We start from the raw sequence: 13167 nt of genomic DNA, 5'->3' as shown, positions 1-13167 counted from the left end.
GAGGCAGAGGAAGAATAAGAGGTAGCCAAAAAAATATTTTAAAAAAGAACATATGCAAAGGGGAATTGATGCATGACTCCATTTTAAGCTTGCAGAAATGGGATGAAACAGCATTAATTAAAAGGTGAGAGGAGATATCGGACAATGTAAGACATGAAAAAAAATTAATAAATTATCAAGGGTTCGTGAGGGAGGGAGGGTGAGGTGGGGGGGGGCATTAGAAGCTGATACCAAGGGTTCAAGTAGAAAGAAAATGTTTTGAGAGTAATGATGGCAACACATGTACAAATATGCTTGACACAATGGATGCATGTATGGATTGTGATAAGAGTTGTACAAGCCCCCAATAAAATGATTAAAAAATAAAAATAAATAACATTTTAAAAAGTGAGGGGGTTGAATAACAGAATTGTGGTGAATGGATCCATTAGATGGTGTAAGATATGGCTAAAACAACAAAGAACCAGCCCATTGTTATAGAGTTGATTCAACTCACAGAAACCCTTTGTAGAGGGTTTCTGAGACTGTCCATTGTGATCTCCTTTGGATCCCCTGGTGAGTTGGAACCACTAACCTTGCAGTTAGTAGTCCAATGCTTACCTGACAGCGCTCACCAGAGCCCCCGGTGAGCATGATCGGTAGCTTCAATCATATTGCTCAGAGAGGGTTGTGTTAGAATAATAGTTTTATACTTAAAGTTTTGTCCTTAGTGCCTATAAAATCTATTGCGTCAAAGTTCAATGCTATGAACAAATATGTGCTAATGCCTGCAGCTGTTCTGTTAGAACTGAGGGCAGAACTAGCTCTTGCATTGACAGCTCAGCTGGAGGACATTTGGACCCTGTAAGGCACGGTTCTTCCTCTCTTTCCTAAATGCTTTCTAACATCCACAAAGTCTTCAGAAAAACGTTCCTAATTCATCTCTATATGAAATGTATGTATTTTTTCATGTGTGAAATATGCATAAGGCAGTTCAATAATTTCTACAGTTCGGCGACATTGATTACACTTCAAGTTGTACACCCATTCTTACTGTCCTGTTTCAAAATATTTTACCACCATGAACTCACTGCTCACTAAGTTTGTTATCTAAACTTTGGAGTTGCTGTTGTGTTTAGTTCATATTTTAACTGTTTTCCTAACCTATATACTAGGCCTAAGTTTTAATTATATGAATTAAGTTTTATTTGAATTTGAAGTGCTATGGGGATCAATAGACCCTCTGTGGATCATTAGTAACAAATAAGATGACCACAATGATAAGAATTACAAAAACCCATGTGGTAGAACTTCATATTTTCGTTTCTAGCAGAGAAACTGAAGCATAGAGTGCTGTGTGCAGAAATGGGCCACATCAGACTTCCTCTGGCTACACAAAGCAGCAGGAAAATTCACCTCCACTTCTGTACACGGATGATTCTTCTTTTTTTAAATTTTTAGATTTTAACTTTTATTGGCACATAATTCAGAAATCATACAAGTCAATGGGTTACGCATATTGAGAGTGTGACATCATCACCATAGTCAATTTGAGAACATTTTCTTCATCCTTGTACTCGTTCTTTTTAGCTCTCCATTTCTCCCCAACCTCCCCTGCCATAATCTTCAAAACACTCAAAATCATTGCCATTGAGTTGATTCCGACCCAGTAGGGCAGGGTAGACTGAGCAAACCAAGCCACCCAGACAACTTACAAATGGATAGTGACGTGACAACCTAACCCGGGCACAGGACTGTCTGCACACCCACGAGAACTTGATTACAACCGCGTGAAACGACTGCTAGACTGCCCTCACCAGCAACACAAAAATCAAGCTGAAAACCTACCTTTGTACAGAAAACAGTCTCGGGGAAGCAGGGGCTCTCTGATGGGTTTGCCTCCCTCCTGTTTTATGTTTGCCAAACTTTCCTGTTAGAATATGAATTGCTTTTGTCATGAAAACAGAACATCTGCTTATTTTTAAAATGGGATGTCTTCTGCTTAGTCTTCCATGAGGGGGCTTCAAAAAGTTCACAGACAAATGACGTTTTGTTTGAATTCTATTTTCCTCACATTTTTGAAGTGCCTGCATATGTCTTTTATTTTCTTCTGGAAACTCGGGTAAAATGTTAGAAATCCCTCCAGATGATGTTCTGGGTTACCCTCGTGCTGCTCATGCAGGGGAGAGTGCAGTGGATGGGCTGGTTCAGGTGAATTTGAGTCCTTTTTGGTCTTCCAAAAGTGCAATTTGCTAATCTGTCAGGACAAGCAGCATATGAGGGAGGGATGGGACTGACTTTGTTAGCTGCAAATAACCCTTTCACCCTGAATTTTGTTTGAAAATAACCCTTCTAGACTCTAAGTCAGCGGCCTCAACTTGTGGGTCGCGACCCCTTTGGGGGTCAAAAGACCCTTTCCCAGGGGTTGCCCAATTGATAACAGTAGCAAAATGACAGCGATGAAGTAGCAACGAAAATACTTTTATGGTTGGGCGGGGGGGCGGTCACCACCACTTGAGGAACTGTATAAAAGGGTCGCGGCATTAGGAAGGTTGAGAACCACTGCTCCAAGTTCTCCGGAGGGGTGGTATGTTGGAGCTACGCAGCGTGTTTTCTGTGTGGAGGGCGGGGTTTGGTCAGAAGGTGGGGAAGATACTGAAAGGATTCACCTGTGGTTAATTGCTCACAGGCTTTTCTTGGCGGGCCTTCCTGCTGTGTGTAAAACAAGCCCTCGGGAAAACAAGGGGGGGATTTCATTACCAGTAGAAGCCGGGAGTGAAGCTTGTCCTCTGGACCCAAGATCCCTGCACTGTGGCCCTTCCGGCTCCAGGGGACAGCGATGCCAGCAGAGGAGCCGCCGCGGAACCAGACAGAAGCCAGAGTGAGTACGGACTTCCCAACTCAGGAAGCAAGTTGAGGGCTTTTGTGCCGGAGGTTGGCTTGCTGAGCGGGGTGCCTCTGGGCACTTACTTGGGGAGCTGGGCTTGCTGACCCACACAGCTGAGCTGAATGCCTTCAGGCCGAGGCTTCCAGCGCGCCCCTTTAGGTATTTATTAGCAGACCTGAACCTTTGAAACCGGTCCTGGTAAACAACTCCCCTGGGCGTGTCTCACTGGCATTACAACTTGTTAACTTCCTTCGTAAGCCCAATGATCATGAATTTTGTCGAAGCGTTTCTGTGTCGTCATTACATAGGAGAGTCTATGGCCATACCACCCTGAACGGGCCCGGATCTGGGCCTTGCAATGGATATTAGAACCCAAAGAAGTGAAACAGAGAGCATTAATGAGGACCTGTCGCTGTGTTGTTTGACTTTTTCTCTAACATTGACTCCAGGCAGTGCCTGGGGACGCTTCGGGTGCTTGTAGGGAGTGCGTTGAGTGTAAGCCATGTACCAAACCCAAGAAGTCTGGCAGTTTGGAGAGGAGAGCAGAGATACTCCGTGCTTGCAGAATTGCGATATGAAGCACAAACCATTTGAGATTTCAGTTATGAAAAAAAGGTTTTGTGAGGGAGGGCACTGCCCCTGGAGTTCAGACATTGTATGCAGAGTGGAAGGATTGTAATTTTGACACGAGACCGTTTGATGCTGTGCAGGGCCTCAATCTTTGGGCTACTGGTGGAGAAGAAATGAGCCCCAGGGAGGGTCATCCCGGATCCCATGGCACCAGAGTGAAGGCTTGTGCTATTTGCCACTTTGAATATTTACCATTTTGTTTCTTGTGTATTGTTGTCAACAGTTTGCAGTGTATCACATATGCACAGGAGAAGGGATTGAATTTTGTAGGCAGTTAATAGCGCTCATTATAATACCTGGGAAATTGAAAAAGTCTTAATTTCTGATTCTGTCTGTCTATTCAGTGCCAACTGCCACGTGTACCTACAGTAACCATTCATACATTGGGATAAGTGAATGAGTCAAAGCAATTGTTGAAACGTTTTCGATACTTCCCTTTCTTTCCTTAACCTACTAGAAACGGGCTTTTGCCCCTATCGTGTACTGAAAAGGTTTCTGCTATGGTCACCCGTCCAGGAGACCTGGGAGCGTTGCAGAGACTAGGTGGGCTGCTAACCATAAGGTCAGCAGTTTGAAACTACAGCCGCTCCCATGGGAGAAAGATGAGGCTTTCTGTTCCCTTGGGGTTATGGTCTGGGAGACTTACAGGAACAGGTCTACCCCGCCTATGGGGGGGGGGGGGCTGTGAGTCAGAATCGAGGTGATGACAGTGAATGAGTGATGGTCATCAGTGACTCTTGTGGCCACCTTTGCTGCTTCTGGCCCTGGTGAGCGCTCCTTTCTTGAAACTCTCCTTTGTCTTCCCTGGCCTTTTTGCTTGGTTCCTTTTTGCTGATTGCTTATGTGTTGATGATTCGGAAGGTTTGAGATATATATATATGGTATATATATTTATGTATATATATATACCATAAACGAGGGGGCTCCAAAAGCTCCTGGAAAAATAGATTAAGAAGATAATGGATATTTTTCCCCATGAACTTTGTAAATTCCTCTCGTGCATTTGTGTGCATGGATACATTCTCAGGCACTTTTCCGTGGGTCAGTCAAAAAGCCTGGCTACGAATGTACCAGTTCATACATATGTGGGTTTTCCCCAAGCGACGTGTCTCAGGTCAGTGGATGGCTGCAGACAAGTTCTCTCGGTCCCATTAGGATGTTTTCAGAAAGGGTCCAATTAAATTGGATTCACAATGACCCAGGCAGAGGAAGTTGGGGTGCAATGGGTAGCTAACAATGATTATAAGAAAGAAGAAAATGTTCTAAAATTGATTATGGTGATGACTGCACAACTGTTCTCAATATGATTGAACTATTAAATTGTCTATGAAATATAGCCCAATCACTTTCACTCACTGCCATCGAGGTGTGATGCCCAAGCACAGTGATGGGATCCTGTAGGGACAAGGTAGAATTGCCCCCTTGAGTTTCCAAGACTGTAACTGTTTACAGGCACGGAGAGCCCTGTTTTTCTTCTGGGGAGCAGCTGGTGGTTTTGTGGACTGCCAAGCTTGTGGACTGCAGTCCAGTGCATAACCCTACCCGCCTTGGACTCCCTGTATGGCAATACAATGATTCTTTAAAAGTCCAAGCCAAACAGTGGTTGGACACATGGAGGTCAGTTGGACCATTTAATTCATGACAAAGGTCAACGTGGAAGATTATGGCAACTGTTTTTAGTATTCAAAAAGGGCAGTCACGATGTATTTTCCCAAAGAACATGGGAGGATCACTGGAGCTTAATTGGGAAGAAGTTTTAAGATAATGACCAATCTTATTGGGAAGCTTTATCCTGTCCACCCTACAGCTCTGATCTTGCCCCTTTAGATTTCTCTTGGTTCCCCTAAGCCAAAGAACATGTCAAAGGGCACATTTTGAATCCCAAGGATGCTCAAAACCATCATTTTGATGTGGTGTAAATCCCAGAGCGCAGAATTCTTCAGGAATGGTTAGAGATAAGGAAAACGCTATTAGAAGTGTAGAGATCTAGAGAGGATATGTTGAGACACAGTAATTTCACATTATGATGCTTTTGTTTAGTAAAGATTTACTGCACCCAGGTTGAATTGTCCCTTCCTTGTAACTCTTCTGTAGGGGGTTGTCCAATTGTCTTCAGATGGGCTTTGGGTCTCCTCTCCAACCCCCCAACGAAAAGGCTCGGGGGCGGAGTGTACTGGGGATAGTGGAGGGAGTGTCCAGAAGGTCCCTTACTGCTACTTCCCCATCACTGAAATGTGGGGAGCCAGGGCAACTCCCCAGATGCTCAGTAAGGGAGAGCTAAGGGAGTGAGAGTCATCTGCTCAGCCTGCCTGAGTGTTCTGATCCTGTGACTGACCCCAATTTGAGGTTCAAGGTGTTTTGGGTACAACTGGGTTCCCTGGTGTGGCATAGCGGTTACGTATTGGGCTGTGATCTACAAGGTCAGCAGTTCAAAACCAACTCCTGCTCCATGGCAGAAAGGGCTTTCTCCTCCTCTAAACAGTCGCAAACTCACAGGGGCAGTTCTGCCCTGATAGGGCCACTAGGGTAGAGTGTGAGTTAGATCCCTAAGATTTGGAGGTAGGGGTGCTAAATAAGCTGTCCTGGTCAGCAGTTCAAACTCACCTGTCTGCTCCCATAACAGTGGGACACCCTACAGCCTCAGATACCCTTGGGAGCAGGTCTACTCTGTCCTGTTGGGTGAGCCAGAGGTGACTCATAGCAGCAGGGAGGTTTGTCTCATGAAAGAGGCAGGATTAGATCTAATTGTTTAATGACCAGGCCACAATCCGAGTGTTGTTTGCAATTAAGGATTCATTCTAAGGGAACTCAGATATAAGCTTCAATATGCCCTGAAATGAAAATCAATGGTAAACTACAGCAACTGAATCCAGACAGGACTACTAATGACCCCGACTCCTCAGGAATGAAGGTCTGGTCATCCCACCAGGCAAAGTACCATGACAGCTGAGATGCTGGCCGAGGGCAAAGGGAGTACAGAATGGGTAGTGGAGAAGGTAGTTATCAGTTACGACCACGTGATCAATTGCAAACATCAGGTCTGTAATTGTCAGTATTTCTTCTTTATATGTATTTATCACACATCCTTCTCTTGTTCATGTCAACTGTACCAGATACAAAGAGGGTCAGTGTGTTTTTATTTATATGTATGCTAGCTGTATGATGCAAGTAAGATTTCACTAATGCCTGGAGATTATGTATGGATAAAATAATTGTGTGCAAGTGCCAACTTGATAAGGGGTGGATTGTTATAAGTTTTTTTTTTAATGCCAACGTGGCACCTGTAAGAAAATATGGGTGGAGTTTAGCCTGTTAATCAGGTTGTCACCTGATGACCTCCTTTGGATGTGCGACCAAGATATATAGCTCTCTGGAGGCCAGCTTCTCTCTCTCCTTGGTGGTCGGATCAGCGCGCTGTTTAATCCAGCTGCCCGGCCTCATCACGTGTGCTCTGCGCCACCTTGCCAAGCCAACCCAGGGCTGCACTGCTGTGCCGGGCTCTTCCCTGCTGTAGTGCCACTCCCCCTACTGTGTCTGCTGCCTGTGGGCTGACTCCACTTGTCTCGCCACCTCTGTAGACACCAGACCTCCAGGCAGCCACCTCGCATTGCTACACTGCAAGTCTCCACCATGACCTGCTTCACCACCACACTGTGCTCCAGTGGTGGTGGCTTCTGCCACCCCTCGCCACCTCTCCTTCCTGCTGTCTGCTTCCTTGGCCTTGAGCTAGCGGCCACGTGTGTTGGAAAGACCTTCAGCCTATTAACTGATCCAGGAAAGTGAGTCAGACTGAGCTCTCTGTACTCCTGTGAGGGCTAATTTGCTGCTATGTTCTTTCTCACTGTATAAACTGATATATATTTATATATAAAATCATGAGTGTCCTGGTTTTACAACGAGCATGAGCGGTTGAATTTTAACCCAGACTCCCTGCCATCTAGAGGATGGATCTCAACGCAGAGTGCCTGCTAGGACAGAACCGAGCTGCCCTGTAGGCTTCCGAGGCTAAAATCTCTACAGGAGCAGAGAGCCTAAACACTGTCCCATGGGGCAGCGAGTGGGTTTGAACTGCTGACCATGCAGTTAGTAGCCCAACACCAAACACACTGCCCCACCAGGGCACCTTCAGATAAGCTTTAGGAATGACCTTGTTAAAAGTTCTGATCACCATTATGGCTACTTCTACCTCCTCCTCTGCTCTCCAAGCAGGGCACAGGACAGACTAGTTCTGCAGCACTGCTGTTGAGTACCGGTGTCATTATAAACCAAGGACACCTGGAGGTCAACCAGGCTTCCAGACGCTGTGGCCTAGGACTGTTTGTTCTGTTGTTTCCGTTAGTTGCTTAGAGCCACCTTCCATGAAAGCCATTCTCACCCTTGTTGCTATTGCTGAGCTCATGACTGCAGCCCTGTGCCAGTTACCCTCCCAGAGGATCGCCCTCTTCTCTGCTGACCCTCCACTTCACCACGCATGACGTCTTCCAGCAGCTGGCCCTGCTTAATGAAGTGCTCAAAGTAAGCCCAGGTGAGGGCCACGCGCAGAGCAGAAGTCAATTCCAAAGCCAACAACACGTTTTCCTTGAAAATAGATTTAATTATTTTATTCAAATCTAGAAAGGTTCCGTGTCTCCCTCCCAGACCGCGAGCCGACACAGGGGCTTCTCTGGAAAAATGAAAAATCTCCTGAAGAAACGTTTCTGAAGGTTTCTTTTACAGAACACTTCGCATTTGTGATGCTGATTTATCAAAAGGTATAGGATCAAAAATCGGCAATGCTGGTGGTCCGGCCCACGTGGTGTTCCGATCACTCACGTGATGGGGCGGCGGGGGAGGGTGCAAAAATCACAATCACTGCTCTGATCTGAAGGGTGAAGAGGCTCTTGTGTAGCCAGGTCAGTTAACACTGGGGCGATGTGCAGAGAAAAATGACCTGCGAGGGTCAGGTGTCACTGAGCAGAGGGCGGGCAGAACAGCAGCGTCTGAGAAGGTGTGTGTCCTTCAACAGGACAGTCAAGGCCTGGGGTGAGAAGTCAACATCCGGTGAGCAGTTAACCTCACCCACCAGCTCCATTCTCGCTTCCTGGCCGCGCCGTCCTTTCTACCACCCTAACCCGGGAGAGTCTAGAAGAGAGAAAGAGATGAGCCACAAGAGAGGACACAGACACTTCTGATTGGGTGCCTGGATGAACGGCAGCAAACCCCAGTGCCCACTGCTCCGCCCTTGGAGGTGGGGTGGCGCCTTCTCCTCCAGGGGCTCCGCGGGCTGGGGCGCTGCTTCCTCCTGGTGCTTGGAGTACGGGTCTCCTAGGAACCGAGGGTCTCCTTGGCCATCTTGCGGATCATGTAGTTGAGGATGCCCCCGTTGTGGAAGTAAGTGAGCTCCACGTCGGTGTCAAACCTCATGACAGCCTGGAAGGTCTTCCCGCCGTCCAGCTGTGGCAACAAAGCAGGGGAGAAGAATCACTGAGGGAGGGAGGGAGGGAGGGAGGGAGGGAGCGAGAGCACTGCCAAGAGGAGACTGCCCAGCGCCCAGTCTTGCCACTCCGAGAGTGGCCCACATGCATGCTGCCAGCACCTGGGCACAGGCTGGTTCCTGACGCGGCCTGGCCTGCTTGCTCCAAACCAGGTGCCCAGGAGACTGAAGTCATGTCAAGAGTTGAGAGGCGGAGTGCAAGCGGTGGAGCCAAGAGCCCCTGAGAACTGGGCGCAGCTTCTCAGGGCAGCAGCTCCTCTGGACATTGGGCATGTGATTTTCAAAACCAGTGCTGGAGGATTTTCTATGGGCAGAAATGTCTTGGGTCAGGAAAGCCAGACCTCGTGACCACTGACGTCTATTCCAACGCAAAACAACCGCACAGGACAGAACAGAACTGCCCCCGTGGGTTTCTAAGCCTGTAAACCGTCAGGGGAGCAGAAACCCTGAGTTTTCTTGCGCCCGCTGCTGACACTGGTTAGCCGCCCAGTGTGCTGTCACTGCGCCACAGGAGAGGTCAGTCCCTGGAGAAGGACAGTCCTGGGCAGAGGAGGGGGCAGTGACAAAGTGGAAGGGCCCCGACCAGGTGGGTTGACAGTGGCTGCAGCAATGGGCTCAGGCGTAATGACTGGGAGGTTGGCCCGCAGCAGGCGGCATCTCAGTCTCTTGCACAAAGGGTGGCCCCGAGTTGGAATCCCCTCGAGGGGTCCTAATAACAATGTGACAATCTGCAACTTGTCTGCACGTTCCCCAGGTGCCCAGCCTAGGACACAGACCTCGGCACGTGTCCCTGCCGTGGTGGCTCAGTCACCTGTGGGACATCGGTGCTGGTCACTTCATCCCGACTTTGCCTAGCTATCTGCACTGGGCTAATCAAAGCCATGGGGCCTAGGCTCAGGGCAGGGGTAGGTGCCTGCTACCCACCTTCTCAAGGTAAAACAGTGGTGTTAGGGAAGGTGAAAATGTGTCTTTGGTCCATATTCTCTGACCCGAGGGAGACTGAGAGGAGTAGGGAGGAGACAGTGGGGGCCGGCTGCGGTTTTTGAGGTGAGAATGAAACTGTTGTTAACTTTATGAATTAACAGGGAAGCCATTTCTCAGAGTTATCCTCACCACCAGCACCATGGTGTGAAGGTCAGAAGAAAACGTGCTGTCACAACTGAGTCTAATGCGGCCCCATTGAGTGATTTTTCTTTTCCTTTCAACCTATTTCCTTCTGACAAAATAGGTTCCAACGGGCTCCCATGAGCTGGGTCTGGCCAGTCTGGCCCAGGCGAGTCCTGCTTACCTTGACCTGGACTTTCATTCGTGGTTTCAGGCTTTCTGGAATGATGATAGTGTATCGCTCCCGCCCCGTGAGACCCAGGGCCTCTGCGTTCTCCCCTGGCAGGTACTCCAGGGGGATCACCCCCATGCCGACCAGGTTACTGCGGTGAATGCGCTCGTAGCTCTCCGCCAGGACCGCTTTGATTCCCTGATGGACCGAAAGAGCAGTTGGATACACTCTTCTTTACACTCACACCTAACGTTCTGTGTACATCCTAATTCACCATTACACAAAACGTGCAGTCCTCTGGTACAAATAATAAATAGCCAGTCATCGCGGGTTGCCTGCCTACAATGTACAGGTACTATTCAAACATCAATCCTGGGAGGTTAGATGCTATTCTTATACCCCTTTGCCCAGGTAGTCAGCCGATATTTGAACCCAGGAAATCCAACTATGTACTTAACTCCCAGGCATGGGCAGTTAGTGCGAGAACTCTCGCCTTTCATGCGGGTGACATGGGTTTGATACCCAGCCAATGACCCGCATGTGCTTTCTCGGTGGTGGCTTGTGTGTGGCTATGATCCTGAACAGGTCTCGGTGGAGCTTCCAGACTAAGATACAGATCAGAAGTGGACTAAGAATCAAGGCCTGGTGGTTCACTTTAGAAACATCAGGCACCCATTTTTAAAAAGCACCTTTCAGAACATGCTCTAAACAGAATAAATGACGAACTCGAACGCGTCTCATTTCAAGGATCAAAGTGTGTTCAGGATACCTGTGATATTTCACTGCTGGTAACATACGTTCTGTTGGTAATCTATAAACGGCAATATGAAGCACTCATCATTAAACTGAGATGACTGGATTGACTACAACTCCCGTTCTCAAGTAACAGGTAGCTTAATAAAACACCTCCAACAAGGTCTCTTGATAGCTAGGGCACGGCTGAAGAACCTTGTATGACGATAGGGTCATGTGGGGAATGTGTTAAAAAATGTCGGTTCTATCCCAGATCTACTGAATCAGTCTCTTATGTGAGCCTGAGGGTGCAGAGTGGGGACCGTCTACGCTTTCAGGACGATGACTCATCTACAGAGCACTCACTGCCATAGAGTCGATGCCAGCGCAGAGTAGCCCCATGACAGGGTAGAACTGTCCCTTTGAGTTTCCGAGGCGGGGAACTGTGGACAGAAGCAGAAAGCCCCATCTTTCTCTCTTGGCTGTCCTGGTGGTGCCCAACTGCAGGCCTTGCAGATCCCAGCCTATGTGTAACCCCTAGGCCACGGGGGTCCACAGCAGTGGTTCTCAAACCTCGCCAGACCCGAGATTCACCCAGGGGTTTGAAGCCGGATGATGCCTTTGCCTCGCTCCTTACCGATGACATCAGAATTCCCAGGATAACATCCTTGTACAGTTATTTTTTTAAAATCCCACAGGGAGTTTCAAATTTGAGAACCGCTGCTATCAAGGAAGGGCAGCAGCTCTTTTCGTACAGGTCATGTGGGGCTGCGGGAGGGTAGGGGCGGCGCCAGTGGTTTCTGAATACGTACTCTTCATGTCCTTGCTGTTGGGAGGGCCTCGTGAGGCTGTCTAGTCCTGCAGCATCCCCTGACCGGCTGTACGTAGGACCACTGGGAGCCAGAGGACTGTGTTGGACTGAGATTCAGAAGTGGATTCGATAAGTCCATCTTAGTCTGGAAGGGCCAGTGAAGCTGTTCGGCTTCCGCAGCAGGAAAGCCTTCACTGAATGAGGTGCTGGGGACTGAACCACAGTGGCCCTCACTCATGTCCCCAGCTCTCGGGAAACACAGCTGTGCCGTGCTGCTGACGTGAGACCCCTCCAGGCCAGGTGTGCTGGGCAGATGGAAGTGTGAATCGGCTAAGTGGCCGGCCGGAACCCAGAGCAGTTCTGTATCCCAATCTGGCCTCTAAAGAACCCCTGGGGCGCCATGTCCCTTCTTACCCTCCACCAGGCCTTACACTTCTCCACATGATTGACTGCTCTACACCTGGGTCTTTTTTCTCTTCCCAGCTCCCTCTCTCAAATCTTGTTCCTTTTCTATATTTTCTCCGGATCTTTTCTGCACTTTAAAAAAAAGGCATGCCTTCCCCTTCTACCAACTAAATATTCCCCCCCTCTATAGGGTAGAATGACCCATAGAAAAGTAACAGGTTTTTTTTTTATGATCTTCAAAAACATCTGCAGATGCCTGAGGTCTGGAGGGCTTCCTGCCAGACAGACGCATTTTAACTGTGTGTGGCGATCACGGTTAATGTTTGCTCAGCGCACTCGTGTTGATACCGCTGTTAGCTGCGCCCTTCCTACCCGCCTGAGGTTGAAGCTGGGTAGCAGGTTTCTCCCCTCCTTTCAGGACAAGCGGATGCTCAGGAGGTGAACGCTCTCAGGGGACCCTCGCAGTGGGACATCTCATGGAGGCCAAGGCCTGAAATGGCTACTTACACAGCCTGCTCTTTCTCATGGAGTCTGTGAGCTGATTGTCACAGGCAGTACAAAGCAATTGTAAAAAATGCACTTTCCCAGTTTGTCCACGAGGCTCGGAACCCATTCTTGCTGGTCACTCGGAAAAAGGCCAGGCTCCTTAGGCCCCCGTCTGTGGGCCTGGCCCGTGGCGCAGTAGCAGTCACCACCCCCCATGGTGGCCGAGTTGGTTCCAACTTGCTGTGCCCACACGATTTCCAAGGCTGCGATGCTCAGGGATGCGCACGGCACGTTTTCCAGTCGCGACCCTTCCAGGCAGCAGCTGGGCACGGAACCATGGCCCCACCAGAGTCCCACAGAGCAGTAACCCCGGCTACTGTGGGTTAAGGCTATTGTCCCGGTTCATCAGGGGACAGTGGCCTTACAGGAATTTGAGGGCCTCAACCTCTGAGGATGTTATGAAAGCCATGGGCCTTCTCACTCCCCCC

At 48.7% G+C, this 13167-nt stretch overlaps 1 protein-coding gene across 1 annotated transcript; it reads right to left on the bottom strand.

The window, feature by feature from the left end:
- Positions 1-8069: 8069 nt before the first annotated feature.
- Positions 8070-10479, bottom strand: LOC123521596 (cytoplasmic aconitate hydratase-like; the record flags this gene model as incomplete). Its single annotated transcript, XM_045289375.1, has 2 exons — positions 8070-8929; positions 10258-10479. Coding segments are annotated over 2 exons (351 nt in total), but the record flags the coding sequence as incomplete, so codon positions are not given.
- Positions 10480-13167: the final 2688 nt, after the last annotated feature.

Source organism: Echinops telfairi, unplaced genomic scaffold (genome assembly GCF_000313985.2).
Source record: "Echinops telfairi isolate 266 unplaced genomic scaffold, ASM31398v2 ScPeMD7_25;HRSCAF=90, whole genome shotgun sequence".
NCBI lineage: Eukaryota > Metazoa > Chordata > Mammalia > Afrosoricida > Tenrecidae > Echinops > Echinops telfairi.
Note: the sequence above shows the minus strand (reverse complement) of the source record. Positions and strands in the feature narration are given on the sequence as shown.